A 19,790-nucleotide genomic window follows, 5' to 3' on the forward strand; every position below is an offset into this window, starting at 1 on the left:
TATCGATTTAAGAATGAAATAACTCATTAACACTAATCTAGTTCAGATGGTGTTATTGCAAGAGGCATAATACTGCCCCCACCCCCAGCCTTGTGCTGTGTGTCAGTCGCTCAGTTGTGCCTGAGTCTTTGTGACGGCATGGACTGGGGCCCACCAGGCTCCTCTGCCCATGGCATTCTCCAGGCAAGAATACTGGAGTGGGTTGCCATTCCCTTCTCCAGGGGATCTTCCTGACCCAGGGATCGAACCCAGGTCTCCTGCATTTGTAGGTAGATTCTTCACCATCTGAACCACTAGGGAAGCGCAACTTGTACCACCATCCCTTGTAGATGTTTCCGCATGTCACAGGTCCTTCACAGCTCCGGAGTCTACACAGCCAAAAAACTAGAGCACAGAACTCTACAGAAAATGAAACAGAAATGGCATCTTCCAAGATCAGCCCATTTATTAGTTTAGACAGTCTCACTTTAAAATTACTTAGAGGATAATAATAAAAACAAAACCCTCTAACAGAGTTAGTCATGGTATTGACTCTGGAAAGTAGCAAAGCAAGGCAGACTTCCAGGCTTTAGCAACTTAAGAGTTTGGAGACATGGGAGGAAAAAAAATATGGAGCTCAGGTTATGTTTCCCTATTCTCTAGGTTGTTCTTACTGTATACTCTTGGCATGTACCTGCTTATTGACACGCAGCATCTACATCAGTCATTTTTTATTTTTTTGAAAAGGGCATTTTTATTCACTGAATCACACTGGCTATAGAATTCCTTTCCTAGAGACAGCACTGCAGGAGTCCATTCCTAGAAGGCCTGGTGTGAAGGGCCCTTTTTCAACTGTACACAAGTTAGTCTGGTCCACAACGCTTGATAGCGATACTGGGACCATCTAGAAATGACCTCACTGTGCTTCCTCGTAGGAGACACAGATTCATGGAACATCTGCCGGGCTCGAAGAGCCTGGGGCTCTTAGAAGGAAAGCTGTTCCATAAATAGAACATATAATTATTATAATCGCTATGGCTATTCATTTCTGCTTAAGATTCAAAACTAAATTAGATAGTGCCACAATATAGATGGCACTGGAAGAATTGCTGATGATAGACTGAGTCAGCAAGTTCCCCGGCTTCCAAAATCTCTTGAGAAGGAAAGCACCACTGTTATAATTAAGATCTGATCTCCTTTTATTTCATTACTTTAAGATACATACATCTATCTACTTTAAGATAGGTACACTGTCTCTTAAAAAGTTAGTCGACCAATTAATAACCAACTGATTCTTATGGCTGTTTATATAACATCTGATTCAGTGTCTGAGACAGTGCCTTACACAGAATAGTTGCTCCCTAAGTGCCTGCCAGATGACCAAGCGACACCATAAATTTTCCTACACATTCTACTTACTGCAATAGTTTTCTGTTTTGCTGTCTGCCACAGTGAGAGTTTGAATGATGTGAAATAATAACTGTAACTGTTACATAATCCAGAGAAGAGGAGATGTTAGCATTTGTAGCATGAGTAAAGCAAGACACAGGCTGGTTTTAATTTTAAAGTCAGTGAAGCACACCTGCCAAAAAATGATGTGCAGGTGGGCAAATTGTATAAAAACAATGAACCAAATTTCCAGTATCGAAACTCAGAGCTGAGTAGACTATTGGTGCTTTTGTGATTCTCAAATTCTTCTTATGCTACTGCTTCTTACCTCAGACTTGCTTTGGGGGCATTTTTAATTGGTAGCAGAACCACCAATTGTGCACAGGGCTTGGGCACATGTTTGGACATAAACACAGTTCCTGAGGGCTGGCAGCTTTACCAGCCCAGAACCCTAAGCCTCAGGGTACAAGAGGAGACTCTGAAATCACTTGGATATACAGAGTGAGATAAACCCTGGCCCACATTGGAGTGGAGGCAGAAAGGGCAGGTGCTGGTCAACTCTGGCCTCCCACAGAATGGCTAGAAATTGTAGATCTCGACAAAGCCTGGCCTTCTTTTTTGGGGATGGGAGGCCCTCTGTGAAATGCAGCATGTGGGATCTTAATTCCCTGACCAGGGATCAAACTCATGCCCCCTGCAGTGAAGCATGGAGTCTTCCATGCTGGACCATCAGGGAATGCCCAACCTGGCTTTCTTATCGAGCCTTCTACCGGGTGCTGAACTAGCCGCAGTTTGGGGGTAGAGGTGGGGTGATGAGAGAAGGAACTAATTTCACCAATATTAATAATGAACATGATTAAAGTGAAAGTGTTAGTCGCTCAGTCCTGTCTGGATTTTTGTGACCCCATGGACTGTAGCCTGCCAGGCTCCTTTGTCCATGAGATTTCCCAGGCAAGAATACTAGAGTGGGTTGCCATTCCCTTTTCTGGGGAATCTTCCCAACCCAGGGATCAAACCAGGTCTCCTGCATTGGAGGCAGATTCTTTATCATCTGAGCCACCAAGGAAGCCAATGAACATGATAATTAACTTTAAAATACAGTAAGCCAAACTAATTATGTGTTGAATATGTATCAGCCACTGTTCAGGGTGTTATACATATGAATCATGTATAATTCTTTAATTTTTACAGTCTTGTGAGATTGTGATTATTATTGTTGTTGTTCAGTGGCTCAGTCCTATCCAACTCTTTGTGACCCCATGGACTGCTGCACACCAGGCTTCCCTGTCCTTTACCATTTCCCAGAACTTGCTCAAACTCATGTCCAATAAGTCAGTGATGCCATCCAACTATCTCATTCTCTGTTGTCCTCTTCTCCTCCTGCTTTCCATCTTTCCCAGCATCAGGGTTCTTTTCTAATGAGTTGGCTCTTTGCATCAGGTGGCCAAAATATTGGAGCTTCAGCGGTAGCATCAGTCCTTCCCATGAATATTCAGGACTGATTTCCTTTACGATTGACTGGTTGGATCTCCTTGCTATCTGAGAGACTTTCAAGAGTCTTCTCCAACACCACAGTTCAAAAGCATCCTTTCTTCAGCACTCAGCATTCTTTATGGTCCAACTCGCATATCCATACATGAATACTGCAAAAATCATAGCTTTGACTATATGGACCTTTGTTGGCAAGGTAATCTCTCTGCTTTTTAATATGCTATCTAGGCTGGTCATAGATTTTCTTCCAAGGAGCAAGCGTCTTTTAATTTCATGGCTGCAGTCACCATTTGCAGTGATTTTGGAGCCCAAGAAAATAAAGTCTCTCACTGTTTCCACTGTTTCCCCATCATTTGCCATGAAGTGATGGGACCAGATGCCATGATCTTAGTTTTCTGAATGTTGAGTTTTAAGCCAACTTTATCACTTTCCTCTTTCACTTTCATCAAGAGGCTGTTTAGTTCCTCTTCACTTTCTGCCATAAGGGTGGTGTCCTCTGCATATCTGAGGTTATTGTTATTTCTCCCAGCAATCTTAATTCCAGCTTGTGCTTCTTCCAGACCAGCATTTCGCATGATGTACTCTGAATATAAGTTAAATAACCAGGGTGACAATATACAGCCTTGACGTACTCCTGCCTCAATTTTGAACCAGTCCATTGTTCCATGTCTGGTTCTAATTGTTGCTTCTTGACCAGCATACAGGTTTCACAGGAGGCAGGTCAGGTGGTCTGGTATTTCCATCTCTTGAAGAATTTTCCACAGTTTGTTGTGATCCACGTAGTCAAAGGCTTTAGCGCAGTCAATAAACCAGAAGTAGATGTTTTTCTGGAATTCTCTTGCTTTTTTGATGATCCAACAGATGTTGGCAATTTGATCTCTGGTTCCTCTGCCTTTTCTAAATCCAGCTTGAACATCTGAGAGTTCACGGTTCCTGTACTGTTGAAGCCTAGCTTGGAGAATTTTGAGCATTACTTTGCTAGTATGTGAAATGAGTGCAACTGTAGTAGTTTGAACATTTCTTGACATTGGGATGAAATTCTTTGGCACTGCCTTTCTTTGGGATTGGAATGAGAAGTGACCTTTTCCAGTCCTGAGGCCACTGCTGAGTTTTCTGAATTTGCTGGCACATTGAGTGCAGCACTTTAACAGCATTGTCTTTTCGGGTGTGAAATAGCTCAGCTGGAATTCTATCACCTCCTGTAGTTTTGTTTGTAGTGATGCTTCCTAAGGTTGTAGTGATTATTATTATCACCTTATTAAAAATTTTAAATATTTTATCCTGGTGGCTGAGTGGTAAAGAATCTGCCTGCAATGCCAGAGATGCCTCCTGCACAGGAGACATAGGTTTGATCCCTGGGTCAGGAAGATCCCCTGGAGAAGGAAATGACAACCCACTCCAGTATTCTTGCCTGGAGAATCTAGTGGACAGAGAAGCCTGACAGGCTACAGTCCATGGGATTACCAAAGAGTTGGACACGACTTAGTGACTAGACAACAGCAATGACAACTCAAAGCAATTTCTGTGCGTATACATAATTTTAAGCATTCCAGTAGCACTGCAAGGCCTCTAAAGAGAGCAACATTCCCGGCCCTACCATCTCTCAGCCGCTAAGCCTCACCTCCCAGAGTCAGCCATGTTTGTTTCTTTCCGTTTTTCTTCTGCCGTTTATCACCTAGAGCCCTGTGTCCACTACTAGTAGCTCCTCTCCCTGGATTTTTCCGTTTTAGACATTACTTACTGACTTCACTGAAGGCAATGAGGGCTAAACCCTTTCATGGTTAGGCTTCACTTTCTATGATACATTTACTTTCCCCTGGGATGAATCCCTTGTTTCCTAGATCCTTTGTCATCTCCTTTATTGGTTTACTCTATTGTTTTTGTGGAGCACATCCTTAAGTAATCCTCTAAAGTGTACAAAAAGTCCCCCTTTCAGCCCTCCCCACACTCTCACCTTCCAGGTGCCAGGGCTCTGCAATCCCAGGGCCTTTACAGGGAAACTTGTAAAACTGAGGCAGTTTGCTTCCTGCTTGCTTCTCTCAAGAAGGCTATCAGCAGAACCAAGATGCTGTTCAAACAGGTGACTTCTCTTTGTCAGATGTTCACAATTTCCAGCATTTGCCTGCCATCTCTTCTTTGCTGTCACCTTGCTCATTTTTTGTCCTTACTGATTTCTACCTTTTTATTCCCTTACTCTCATTTTAGTGGGATTTCAGCAGGAAATGTAAATAAGCAAATGCCTATGTTATCCTGGCATATTTAATTAGAAGACCCCTAGTCCAATTTTCAGATATGAGGAAAGGCTGAGCCTGAAACAGTTGAAGGAACTTGCCTAAGGCCCCGAAGCCCACCACATGGTGAAACTGAACTGGGCTTAATTAAGCTTTGAGATCAGTTTGACTCTAAAGGTGATGCCTGAAATGTCAGCACCAGAGGCCCATCCTTCAGGAAACTCCAGGATGGTCCCAGAAGCCCCAGAGAGCAGAGGGGGCAGGCTACAGACTCCCAGAGACCAGTCTGCATGGGACAGTAGGGAGGACACAGCTGGCATTTGACTCTGAGTCCTAAACCACAGCGAAGAGCTCAGCCACGCTCACCTCATGAAACTGCCTTTATATCTTTATTCTATGCACCATGTCTGTCCCAAGTCTGTTACGTGTTGTGAGGTGTCTGAATGTTTTCCTTCCACACCCAGGTGTAAGTGGAGGATGCCCCTCAGGCTGTGCAGCCACACTGAACAAGAAAAGCCTAATAAGGAATATTTCAGGCAGTCCTTGGTCTGTATTGCCAAAAGTCATCACAATCAACAACTACATGAACAGCCTGTGGCTGTTTCCACATTTTCAGCATTGCACACACTGCAAATGTCTGAGCTCTACAACACTGTCTCTGGTCAGAGCTGCTGACTTCGGAACAGCACATGGGACAAAGGCCACCTTTGGGAAATATCTCGGCAGAAGGGCATCAGCAGTACCATCTCCGATGAAATGTGCTTCAGACTCTCACTGACACTTATTCCGAGGTGGAGAGACACAGGAGGGAAGGTTTTAGAGGTGGTGAGGCCTCTGATGATGCAAAGACCAAATCACCACTCCTAGTCTCTAGCTAACCCCTGGAGGCCTTTGTCATCTATTCTTAAGATATTTATTTATTTGGCTGCACCAAGTGTGAGTTGTGGCACTCAGGATCTTTAGTTGCAGCATGAGGCTCTTAGTTGAGACATGTGGGATCTAGTTTCCTGACCAGGGATTGAACATGGGCTCCTTACATTGGGAGCACAGAGTCTTAGCCACTGAACCACCAGGGAAGTCCCACCTTTGTCATTTAGAAATGTAGTCTTCAAGATGTTGTCTGGTCTCTTCCTTGGTCACTAAGGGGAGTCAAGTGACCAAGCTCTCCCCATTGTTCACATGCCTTCTCTAGAGGAGCCGTGTTACTTTAGAGCATGGGGAATACTGGCAAATTCCCTTCCACCTCTCACTCAGACATCCAGCAAATATTTACTGAGTGCCCACTCTATGCAAGGCACTGTTTTTGGCACTGGGAACCCAGCAAAAGAAGACAACCCATGACCTCTGCCCTCTTGGAGCTCACGTCCCATTGGCGGAAACAGACAGATAATAATAATATATATAATGGGATAGCGCATACGTGCTCAGTCGCTTAAGTCATGTCCAACTCTTTTGTGACCCCATGGACTATAGCCTGCCAGACTCCTCTGTCCATGGGATTTCCCAGACAAGAATATTGGAATGGGTTGTCATTCCCTTCTCCAGGGGATCTTCCCAACCAAGGGATTAACCCACGTCTCCTGCATTGCAGGCAAACTCTTTACCACTGAGCCACCTGAGAAGCCCCATAATGGGACAATACTCAGTCATTAAAAAGAATGAAATATTGCCATCTGCAGCAACATGGATGGACATAGAAAAATACTATACTTAGTGAAGTAAGTCAGATAGAGCAAGATATTTTATGTTATCACATATGTGGTATCAAAAAAAATAATATAAATGAATCTACATACAAACTATACCTTTACAAACTGGAAGGAGACTCACATCAGACATAGAAAACAAACTAATGGTAACCAGAGGGGAAAGGAAAGGAGGAGGACTAAATTAGGAGTATGAGATTAACAGATACAAACTGCTATACAAAAAATAGATAAGCAACAAGCATTTACTGAAAACCACAGGGAATATATTCAGTATCTTGTAATAACCTTATCATGGAAAATAATCTGGAAAAAATACATATAAAACTGAATCACTCTGCTGTACATACCTGAAACTAACACAATACTGTAAATCAAGTATACTTCAATAAGATAAAAATTCAGTCCCAAATCTGAGATGCTTCTAAATAATGTGTTAGGGAAAATGAGGAAAACTTTTGAACTTGTATTTAAATTTTTCAAACACTTGTGAAAACTATTAACAGCCTCGGGCTTTGGATAGGTCACATCCAAATTCCAGATTTCGTATAAGTAGGCTCTACTTCCAGTAGGCTGGACCCCCCACCATGGTCTCCAGAGGGAGCCTAAAACACTATAGATGACGCAATTTTGATCTTGATGTAACACCTAAGCCTCCCTGATGGTCAGGAGAGCATACGGCTGTGTGAACTGGGCTCCTCCAGGTGATTCTGCAGCCAACAGTTTATCCTTAAGTACCAATGACTTGTCACTGCCCTTCTCTGCCTCTTCATAGCTTGATCATCGTCTCACTAGCACATACAAACCCAATGCCCATTATTACCTTGGCAGCTCTGAAAAGTTTTGGTTGGTGCTGACCTATTGGGAAAACTGAAACTTGGGAATTATCTGTGAAATTTGCACTTCCGGTTTACCACCACATCCCAGAACAGCATTTTGCATTTTCCTTTTTGCCTCAAGTATTCAGTATAATTGTTCACATCCACTGAGCACAGACTACCTACTCTTAACCACTGCTGAGTCCTCAGGAAGTTTAATTTTCTGGGCTAATGGTAGGAGGGGACCCAAACAAATTAACAAAGCACTCGCTGACCTTTCTTCTCTTACATACAACTACTTCCAACCAGCACGGAGGTGAATGATCAGACATCTAGGCTTCCCCAGCCCAGACCTCTCATTCCTCCTGCAGGGGCCAGAGGCCACAAGGGTGGGGAGATGGGCCTCAGAGCTAGTGCACACTTAAGATTTCATTTTCAGCTGCCTCCTCTTCTTTACCTGGATTTGTAAAATGTCTTTTGAGAGACTCGTGAATTTGGTGCTGAAGCGGCGCCTAAGAATCCAGTGTTCAACTTGCAGGAGTTGCATTAGCTGGTTTTTAAATCTTGAAATCAGCCATGGAGAAGCCCTCACACCACAGAAACTGGCAAAAACTACAAGTCAGAGTTTCCATGTCCTCACCCCCAGGCTGGTTAAGTTGGTTAATTTGTCAGGATGCTGCTGCTAAACCTGTAGGGAATTTGGAGGGCTCTGAGCACATGAAAGGGGCCCTGGTAGTTGCTGGTGTAGGGTTGCTGGGGGTACGTTGGGGTTGGGGAGGGAGGTTCAGCCAACCACGCTCAGCTATGCCACAACCTGAGCTGATTCATCCACCTTACCTCCTCCCAGACCAGAAAAGAAGTCCGACCAGCCCATGTGTGAGGAGCATGAAGATGAGCGCATCAACATCTACTGTCTCAACTGCGAAGTGCCCACCTGCTCTCTGTGCAAGGTCTTCGGGGCGCACAAAGACTGCCAGGTGGCTCCCCTCACTCACGTGTTCCAGAGGCAGAAGGTAACACGCCCTCCTGCCCCTCCTCCAAAGCCCCTTCCAAGTGTGATTGAAGGAGAGAGGCCCACAGGCCGGAGCAGAGGGCCCAGAGGCTGCGGGGGAGGGGAGAGCACTGGCAGAGCCGAAAGGACTACTGCATGCCCGGGAGGGCAGTGGGCAAGGTGGGGTGCAGAGGGTCAGGAAGGGGTGTGGAGGGGAAAGGTCGCTATTTTTCCACCATTAGAGGTTGCTGAAGATGCATACTATTCTGGGGTCCAGTCCCAGCTCAAGCTGCTCAAACACTGAGGTTCAGCCCATAGGAAATAAAAGGATAACTTCTTACTCCAGTCTAAGAATATTTTTCTTTGTTCCTCAACCAAAGATTCCTTTGGCCCTCCTCAAGGCCTCTTCTCCCTCACTCCTATCTGGTGTAGTTACAATGACTGGCATTTTGTTAAATGTTTCCTTAGGCTAGTCCTCATGCCTGGGTTAAATTGACCCCCTAGGTCAGCCTGGAAGGCCCCCTTTGGGTCTGACACATGCCACCCTTGCACCCCCCACTCCAGGGCCTCAGCATCACCCCCTCATTAAGAGCAATTTTGGGGTGTCTCAGCTTATCGCTAACCTGCCAGCCTACGGCCCACAGGAAGGTAGGAACTTACCCATTTGATGCAAATGAACGAGGGGTTGTGGGCTCAGAGAGCTGTGACCGAGTCTTAGCATCTAGGATTTGAGCAGCTCCACATCTCGGCTTCTTCCTCTAAGAATCACAGATTCCACAGTAGTGTTTTACTGAGCAAATATAGAACTGGAATCAAATTTGGAAGTCAAACCTTTGGGCAACACCAGTTACAACCAGTGAGTACTAAACTGCTAAAGAAGCAGGATTGAGTAAAATAGCTGTACAGTTATTTATTGTCCCATCCACTTATGACTTACCCGCCTTTTCCTTTTACCTGCCCCTCCCCAAAGTCACAGCCTATTAGAACTGAATGGTACCTGGGTCACACCATTCCCCTCAGAGCCCTGAGACCATGAGGGATGGACAGAGGTAGGCTGACAGGACTTCTGTTCTGCTCCTGTTTGGCCAAAGCAGCATTATTTGATCCATTGGGATTATATATTAGCTCCCATTTGGAAAAAGGGTTCTGCAGCTTTAAAATGTTTTACAACCACTGTTCTGGTCCAGTCCTCTTACTTTATGTGTGAGACAAGTAGGGTCCAAACTGATTACATGGTTTGCCCAACACCATAGAGAAGCTAAAGGCCGAATTGGACCAAGCATGTAGGTTTCCTGAGTCCCATTCATTCCCTAAGTATGAACAGTGAAATTGTTTCAGGTCAAAAGAGTCTGAGGGGAATTTTAAGCTGAAAAAATGTTTTCCCCTAGAAACAGTGGAATGTTAGTTTCAAATCTGTAATGACTGAGTCTAATATATGAGTATTTGTTTGCATCTAGCACAGAGAAGGGTGTATCACAGGTATTTGGTGAATAAATGAAATATTTCCCTAGTAAAACTAATCCTGAAGGCTTCCTGGTGGTCCAGTGGCTAAGAATCCACCTGCTTGTGCAGGGTACATGGGTTCAATCCCTGGTTGGGGAAGATCCCACATGCCGTGGAGCTACTAAGCCCATGTGCCACAACTACTTCTCACGCTCTGCAACAAGAGAAGCCACTGCAATGAGAAGCCTGTGCACCACAACAAAGAGTAGCCTGCACTCGTGGCAACTAGAGGAGGCCTGCATGGAGCAACAAAGACCCAGCATAGCCAAAAATAAATATGTAAATCTTAAAAAAAAAAAAAAAAAAAACTGATCCTGAGCTGCGCAATAATTCAAATAATTAAAGGTTCAAATAATTCATGTTGGACCCCTGATGTCACATATTGGTCTCCATTCAATTTATAAACAGTTCTTAGAATTATTTAGCTTGATTGTGCTATTCGCTGTCTATGGCCTATAATTCAGTGTTCTTAATGTTTTTGGCAGGGTCACAGTCTTCATTAAGAATTTGACGAAAACTGTGAAGCTTCTTCCCAGACAAATGCATTTATACACCCATCCTTCCAGGATTTTATTTATAAGATTAGGAGGTTCTCAGATCCTCCAGCATCACTGTTCCTCACTAGGGGGTTCCATGGACCCTATATTGAGAACTCATGAGAACAGTACTAAGGTGAACCCATAATCAGTGGGGGACTAGAAAGCCCCTAAAATCTTGAATCCCTCTTTTCTTTCCATTAGTCCGAGCTCAGTGATGGCATTGCTGTCCTCGTGGGAAGCAACGATCGGGTCCAGGGGGTGATCAGCCAGCTGGAGAGCACCTGTAAGACGATTGAGGTGAGTCAAGTAGCTTCAAGGGAGGGTAAGCCACGCCTAAGCTCCTTAGGTTTTGTGGTTCCCTCGACACAACCGTAGAAATCCCTGCTCCAACATTTCAGTCTTTCCTTATGCAATGACCTCCCTTCTGCATGCGTGCGTGCTAAGTTGCTTCAGTCATGTTCAACTCTTTGCAACCCTATGACCATAGCCCACCAGGCTCCATTGTCCATGGGATTCTCTGGGCAGTGGCTGCCTTGCTGTCTTCCATGGGATCTTCCTGATCCATGGATCGAACCCACGTCTCTTATGTCTCCTGTGTTGGCAGGTGGGTTCTTTACCACTAGCACCACCTGGGCAGCCCCAACCTCCTTTCTGATGTGTCTCTAAAATATTCACCTCCTGGCACAGGAAGAGAAAATACCCCGTGAGGCAACAAGGCAGATTTTACCACATTGATCAAGGTGGTGGTTACATGTGGTGCTGTTTCTTGGACAACCCCATTTTAAAGGGTTAGCTATAGGAAATAGCAATTTTGGGACTTCCCTGGTAGTCCAGTGGTTAAGACTCTGAACTTCCAATGTAGGGGCTTTGAGTTCAATCCCTGGTCCAAGAACTAAGATCTCACATGCCACATGGCATGGCCAAATTTAAAATAAAAAATCAATTTCCAAGTAATGACAATGAGTATTGTTAGAGCAAAAGTTTTTTGTGGGAATCCAAATGGTCTTAAGAAATGCTGTTTGGTACTTTAGAAAAGTCATGTGCAGATCTGAGCTGCATGGTGACGTTGTTTAGTCTCTAAGTCGTATCTGATGTTTGCAACCCCACTGACCGTAGCCTGCCGGCCTTCTCTGTCCATGGGATTTCCCAGGCAAGAATGCTGGAGTGGGTTACCGTTTCCTTCTCCAGGGAATCCTCCTGACCCAGGTACTGAACCTGCGTCTCCTGCATTGGCAGACAGATTCTTTACTGCTCAGCCAGCAGTGAAGCCCAGTGTTCCATTTACCTGTATTCTTAGAAAATGTGTATTGCTATATGCATGTCTTTTAATTTTATAAATGGTATGGTGTCATAATTCTCATTCTGCTTAATATTTTTTTAATTAAGCATTATGCTTTAAGATCTATTCACATTTACATTCATTCCTTCAGTTTTCTCCTGGGAAAATAGAGCAAAGTATCCATTTTATAGAGTTTAACCATGAGCAGTCAAATAAGCATAAGCATAATGCTTAGCACAGTGCCTGGCATATGGAGAGTGCCTGATAAATACCCTAATCTGACCATTTTATTGCTTGAAAGGTGAATTCTATCAAAAGGTAAAGGCCTGTTCCTAGATGACTTCAGGACATCATCTCATTTTAGATTTACATATCATTGAAGTCAGTATCCTCTCTTCTCCATACTCATATTCCTGAAAAGACTCATGATGGATTTGGAACTGGTTTATAGAAGGAAAGTTTCCTCTTGGTGAAGAGCTCAAAGAGATTTTGAAATGGACAAACTATTTTTTTTTTTTTCCTTTTCCCTTATTCACAGAAAAGGCCAAATACAACTTTATCATTAGGCCATGAATCAGCACTTGGTGTGGTACCACCCTGAGTCTTGAGTGTATAAATAGGAGTGTGTTGCTTGTTTGCAGTGAGTTCATCTCTATACAGAGAGTTCATCTCTATACAGAGAAGGTCTCTACTCAGACCTTCATCAGAGACCTCCATCAGGGGAATGGGCTTTCTGTCTGGATGTTGAGGCTAGAAAACAAAAACAAGAAAAGCCCTGGGTGTCGCACTGCCGTTGAGAAAGTGCAAAGGTCTTAGCTCCATTTAGACAGCATCAGAGGACACTGAGGACGAGAAGAGATGTGACAGCAGGTTTTCTTCCTGGAGGCTGGTTAGTGGCACAGAAGGAAGCAGCTGGTTTTTCTTTCATTGCGAACAAGATGAGAAGGAACAGGTTTGGAGCTCTGCCCACAGGAAGGAGTTAGTGTCAATATCAGGATGAACTTTCTGGCAATGAAGGTCAGCATTATCACCCCTCTTATTCCTAACAAAAACAGTGGGTGAATAGACACCCTTTTACAAGTATTTTCACAGTTCCCTGGAGGAACATGTGTCATCGTCCCCCTCCAGGCTTCAAAATGAGTCTGCAAATTGGTATGTGTGTGTGTTAAGTCACTCAGTCATGTCCGACTCTTTGCACCCCCATGGACTGTAGCCCACCAGGTTCCTCTGTCCATGGAGTTCTCTAGGCAAGGGTACTGGAGGGGGTTGCTATTCCCTTCTCCAGGGGATCTTCCCAACCCAGGGATCGAACCCAGGTCTCCTGCATTGCAGGTGGATTCTTTACCTTCTGAACCACCAGGGAATTGGTAGGAGGTTTAAAAGTGTCCATCCCTTTTATTTGCTTAATTCACTTCTGGAATTTTAACTTAAGATGAAAAAATGGTATATAAATGGGGCAGAATGTCTGTATTCATAAATAACTCCAGATACATTCAGAGGGGGAAAATGGCAGAAACCTGAAGTCTAAGAGTAGTAAATAGTGGAACTACAAGTGATTTTCAAGGCCTCCCTTACATATTCCTGTACTTCTCATGTTTCTAAAATGAGCCTGAGATTTTTAAAATAACCAGTAGAGTAAGGGGAAAAAGAATACATGAATGAATATGGCTCAGATAAGCACACTTCTTTCAGATCAGTTTAAGTGGCTCACTTGGAAATGTACGGGTTGGCTCAGAGCCCCAGGAGATCTTAGACTTTATGATTCCTACCTGGGCTCCAAAATCACTGCAGATGGTGTCTGCAGCCATGAAATTAAAAGACACTTGCTCCTTGGAAGAAAAGCTACAACCAACCTAGACAGTATATTAAAAAGCAGAGACATTACTTTGCCGACAAAGGTCCATCTAGTCAAAGCTATGGTTTTTCCAGTAATCATGTATGGATGTAACAGCTGGACCATAAAGAAAGTTGAGTGCCAAAGAATTGATGCTTTTGAGCTGTGGTGTTAGAGAAGACTCTTGAGAGTCCCTTGGACAGCAAGGAGATCCAACCAGTCCATTCTAAAGGAAATCAGTCCTGAATATTCATTGGAAGGACTGATGCTGAAGCGCCAATACTTTGGCCACCTGAAGTGAAGAACTGACTCACTGGAAAAGACTCTGATGCTGGGAAAGATTGAAGGCAGGAGGAGAAGGGGATGACAGAGGATGAAATGGTTGGATGGCATCACCAACTCGATGGACATGAGTTTGAGTAAGGTGTGGGAGTTGGTGATGGATTGGGAAGCCTGGCGTGCTGCAGTCCATGGGGTCGCAAAGAGTTAGACGTGACTGAACTGACAACTGATGCAAATATCCTGCATTTGAAGAGGCCTTGAGTGCTGAGACAGTTACAGACGGCCCTACCATGCACCTGGAATCACTAAGGTGACAGTCTGCAGAGCCAGGACCACCCCCCAGGCCCACCAGCAGGGCAGCACATAGTGAGGCACATGAGGGTCTCCCCTGTCAAGCAGGTAAATTCTGTACCAGGGCCGGGGTCCCAGAGTGTCTCTTTCTCCTGTCCTTCCTGGTTTAGTTGTTTCTCTTTCTGGTTCCGTTCACCACCTGCCTGGAAACATCTTCTGAGAAGCCGTGCTGGCTCCCAGCGAAAGGGTGGGGCAGTGTTGTTGAAGCATTCTCTTTTCTGATTGATGAAGAGCACACAGGGACGGAACTAGAGCAGCCCTAGGGGTGGGCACCATCCTTCCCTAATTACACACCCTCTCCCTGTGGGGCCCTGACACCTGCCCTTTGAGTGTAGCCCATTCCTTGTGATGTCTAATTTTGTCCCTAATCACATAATGTCTTGCAGGGTTAGGCTGGGCAAGCACCCAGCCTAGGACCAGCCCCTGAGATGCTGAGCTTAGAGTCAGACCCACTCGGGATTCTTGTTACGCTTTACAAATCACATGTGCCACTGATGTGAGCTTGAGTGGCGACGGGAGTGGCTTTGAGATGGACTGCGGTCATGAAGGGCAGTCTGAACTGAGTCGTGGGGAGTGGCACTCCCTTTTTGCTGTGGGCTGAAGGTAGATGAAGGAACCGTGGTCTCTTAGTCCTCCTGACTCTGAGACATTCTCAGAGCTCGCGATGGCAGGTTGTTGGAGGGCCTTCTGGGCTGTTCTAGACGAGCCCAGCATGATCTAAAGCTGCATTTACCTCTCTAGACCTGGAGCTCTTCTGGGACGGACTGGGACAGGGAGGGGGCTGCTGGTGGGGGTCGAGAATTGCACTGCCTCAGGAGCTCTCTGCTTCCAGAAACATGTGCTTGACTTTCATTCCTCATTCCTGGAAAATGTTCCTTCCCTCTTGTCTTTACAAAAGGCAACCCTCCTGTTGTTCTTTGGTGCTCAGTTTTGTCCCACTCTTTTCGACCCCTTGCATTGCAACACACCAGGCTTCCCTGTCCTTCACCATATCCCGGAGTTTGCTGAAACTCATGTCCACTGATTTGATGATGCCATCCAACCATCTTGTCCTCTGTTGTGCCTTTCTCCTCTTACCCTCAATCTTTCCCAGCATCAGGGTCTTTTTTAATAAGTCAGCTCTTCGCATCAGGTGGCCATAGTATTGGAGCTTCAGCGGCAGCATCAGTCCTTCCAATGGATATTCAGGGTTGATTTCATTTAGGATTGACTGGTTTGATCTCCTTGCTGTCCAAGGGACTCTTAAGAGTCTTCTCCAGCACCACAATTTGAAAGCATCAATTCTTTGGCGCTTGGCCTTCTTTATGGTCCAACTGTCACATCCATACATGACTACTGAAAGGTCACAGGGAAACCAACAGAGCAGGCTATTTGCACTAGCCCTCCCCAGGCAGCCAGGCTAGAAATAATCTTGTTCCGTGTGAATGCCCATCTAGGGGAAACAGCTAAAAATATTTGATCTTGAGCTTTTCCAGTATCTGAAAACCACCACCTTTAATAAAATCCTCCAATGATTTTGCAATGACAAGAAATCCATTATATCCAAAACAGTGATTTTTTTTTCTCCTTTTTTTGGCCATACCACACAAGCATGTAGGATCTTAGTTTCCTGACCAGGGACTGAACCCGTGTCCACTTCATTGGCAGTACAGAGTCTTATCCACTGGACTGCCAGAGAAGTCCCTCCAAAACAGTAGTTTTACCTGAACAGCTTTGAGACATTGTCCATGCAGCTACAAATATGAAGTAATGAATATAATAACAATCATTTTAATAAGCAGGCCAGAATTTTTAAAGCAGCCTAACAGATGCTTAAAGAACATATTTCAGAGGTGTGAATTTTAGCTGTGCCACTTAATGATATAACCTTGGGCAAGTTACTTCTGCTTCCTGTCCCTCACCTGCTTCAGTGGTACAGGAGGGTCAATAAACTCCTTATAGTGTTGCTGTGATCACTAAGTGGGGTAAGAGGCACATGCTGGGGGCTCCCAAAGTGTTACCTTGTATTGTTCTCACACCCCGCGTGGAAAGAGCACACTTCACCTAATGATGCTAATAATCATTTGAGCTACTGGAGCATCTTTTAAGTGGTGTTAGAGTAAGGCTTCAAGATCTTGACCAATTATGATGGCAGGGTGAAGCAGCTCCCTGCAGTGGGAAAAACTGAAAATGAATGGAAGTAGGTATTAACTCTACGCTTTGGGGCTTTGTGATAACTTGAAATATTGGCGACAGAGGGAGGCTGGGCCCCTTCCAGGAAAGGTGCCAACTCTTCACAGCAGACTGGAGTGAGTGAAACAGCTGCTTGGCTGGCCTTGAGCTGGTCTTGTGGTTTCAGTGACTCGAGGGGCTCAAGTCAGGGCTGGTACACCTGACCCTCAGACATTGGAGGGTTTCTCAAGGATCTTATAAATGATCTGGACTAGCCCAGAAAACCTCTAATGCCAGGAACCCCTTAAGTTATAGCATAATTATTCTTCCAACATGAAGTGGGTGGCAACATCATGTGGTGGGAAAGAGTCTAAGTTTGAGAGTCCTGAGACCCCTGGCTATTGAACAGAGTTCTTTTGCTAATGCTGCACAGAGGTGCTGAGCTGGTGGGGGAGAGGCTGAACACCAACCTATGTCCCTTGAGAGGTGGTGGTTTTCTAATTTGTCTGCCCCGTTTCTAGGGAAGCCTGTCAGAGACCAGGGTTATCATCCTATAGTTTGAATTCATGGGGCTTCTCTCATGTGTTCATGACTAGAATTGGGTTTTACCAATGAGGGGTTGGCCTTGAATTCTTCAGGAGAATCATCCTACTTTAATATAGTTTTTTTCTTGAGCATGATTAACCTACTGTCTGATTTGGGGCAGGTGTCGAGGGGAGAAAGAATGAAACCCTGTTTGGCTTAATGAAGGTAATTTGGAGGTACTGTATGTCAAATGAGGCTAGGTGGACCCCTCCAGACCCAGAGCCGCTGTTTTGAACAAAGGTGTCTGGAAAGTTGAGGAATGTGGTGGAGATATGAATGGGCTGGGTCGAGTCACAGTTGCTCAGTGACAAGTGGTGGGCTCAGAGCTTATCTTCAGCTCTATTTTGGTCACAGAGTCATGCGCCTTACATGGCAAGAGCAGTAGACACAATTGTCTTAGGCTTTCCTGTCATGGCCATGGCACAGTCCCAAGCTGGGACTGACATCACTGGGCTAGAATGTATAATTCACATTTCAGTGCTGTTGATGATCATTCTGAAACTTGCCCCACATAGAAAAAAGTGTTTTATGTATAAAGAGGCACTTCACAGTCTGAAGACTCCAAAGATCTCCACATTTACCCAAAGTTGTAGAGCCTTTGGAACTGCAGAGTCAGAAGGGACCTTAGCAATCATCTAAGCCTGTCTCTTACTGTACAGATTAAAAAAAAAAAAAAAAAAAAAAAACTGTCCTGAGTTAAATGTTGTCCCCGAAATTGCCTAGCTATTTTTTTTCCTAGCTATTTTTTGCTGTTTTCTTTTGAGTGTTGAATGAAGAAGAGGTTTTGAGCATCCACTTAAATACATGCCTTTGGAAGAGAACACAGTATTGATAGAAACTTGTGAGTGAGGGCTGAGGATTCCTAAATACAAGTCATATTTCATTCATCTAGTTGTTCAGACTGTGTTCCTCACATGTACATTATATACCATATTCTGACACATAATGCTTTGAAATAGTGATGAGATAAACAGAAAAAATGTTCCTGCTCTCAAGAAGAGTTTATTCCAGAGGAGGAGTTTAGACAGTAAGACAAATAAGATTGTTTTCAGAGAGGAATAAATGCCAGGGGAAAGGGTGAGCCAATGAAAAGTTTTTAAGGCCCCCTTAGACAACCATTTTGCCTTTTTGCATTTCCTGTTCTTGGGGATGGTCTTGATCCCTATCTCCTGTACAATGTCACAAACTCCATCCATAGTTCTTTAGGCACTCTGTCTATCAGATCTAATCCCTTGACTCTATTTCTCACTTCCACTGTATAATTGCAAGGGATTTGATTTAGGTCATACTTGAATGGTCTAGTGGTTTTCCCTACTTTCTTCAATTTCAGTCTGAATTTGGCAATAAGGAGTTCATGATCTCAGCCACAATCAGCTCCTGGTCTTGTTTTTGCTGACTGTATAGAGCTTCTCCATCTTTGGCTACAAAGACTGATTTTGGTATTGACCATCTGGTGATGTCCATGTGTAGAGTCTTCTCTTGTGTTGTTGGAAGAGGGTGTTTGCTATGACCAGTGCATTCTCATGGCAAAACTCTATTAGCCTTTGCCCTGCTTCATTTTGTACTCCAAGAGCAAATTTGCCTCTTACTCCAGGTATTTCTTGACTTCCTACTTTTGCACTCCAGTCCCCTATGATGAAAAGGACATCTTTTTTGGGTGTTAGTTCTAGAAGGTATTGTAGGTCTTCATAGAACTGTTCAGCTTCAGCTTCTTCAGTATTACTGGTTGGGGCATGGACTTGGATTACTGTGATATTGAATGGTTTGCCTTGGAAACAAACAGAGATCATTCTGTCATTTTTGAGTGCATCAGGTACTGCATTTCGGACTCTCTTGTTGACTATGATGGCTACTCCAATTCTTCTAAGGGATTCTTGCCCACAGCAGTAGATATAATGGTCATCTGGGTTAAATTCACCCATTCCAGTCCATTTTAGTTCTCTGAGACCCAAAATGTCAATGTTCACTCTTGCCATCTCCTGTTTGACCACTTCCAATTTGACTTGATTCATGGACCTAACATTCCAGGTTCCTATGCAACATTGCTCTTTACAGCATCAGAGTTTACTTCCATCACCAGTCATATCCACAACTGGGTGTGGTTTTTGCCTTGGCTCTGTCTCTTCATTCTTTGTGGAGTTATTTCTCCACTGATCTCTGGTAGCATCTTGGGCACCTACCAACCTGGGGTCATCTTTCAGTGTCCTAACTTTTTGCCTTTTCATACTGTTCACGGGATTCTCAAGGTAAGAATAATGAAGTTGTTTGCCATTCCCTTCTCCAGTGGACCACGTTTTGTCAGAACTCTCCACCATGACCTGTTTGTCTTGGGTGGCCCTACACGACATGGCTCATAGTTTCATTGAGTTAGATAAGGCTGCGGTCCATGTGATCAGATTGGTTAGTTTTCTGTGATTGTGGTTTTCAGTCTGTCTGCCCTCTGATGGATAAGGATAAGAGACTTATGGAAGCTTCCTGATGGGGAGAGACTGAATAAGGGGAAACTGGTTCTTGTTCTGATGGGCGGGGCTGGGCTCAGTAAATCTTCAGTAAATTTTCCAGTAGTCATGTATGGATGTGAAAGTTGGACTATAAAGAAAGCTGAATGCTGAAGAATTGATGCTTTTGAATTGTAGTGTTGTAGAAGACTCTTGAGAGTCC

The 19,790-nt window shown here is 44.4% G+C and overlaps 1 protein-coding gene across 1 annotated transcript in view; it reads left to right on the forward strand.

Moving 5' to 3' along the window:
* The window catches only part of TRIM55 (tripartite motif containing 55), a 58,697-nt gene that overhangs the window by 12,275 nt on the left and 26,632 nt on the right, over positions 1-19,790 (forward strand). The window contains exons 4-5 of the mRNA XM_061122825.1: positions 8,462-8,627; positions 10,849-10,944. Coding sequence (XP_060978808.1) covers positions 8,462-8,627; positions 10,849-10,944 — 262 coding nt within the window. The remainder of the gene's footprint in view (positions 1-8,461; positions 8,628-10,848; positions 10,945-19,790) is intronic.

The sequence above is a fragment of the Dama dama genome, chromosome 21 (assembly GCF_033118175.1).
Source record: "Dama dama isolate Ldn47 chromosome 21, ASM3311817v1, whole genome shotgun sequence".
Taxonomy (NCBI): Eukaryota; Metazoa; Chordata; class Mammalia; order Artiodactyla; family Cervidae; genus Dama; species Dama dama.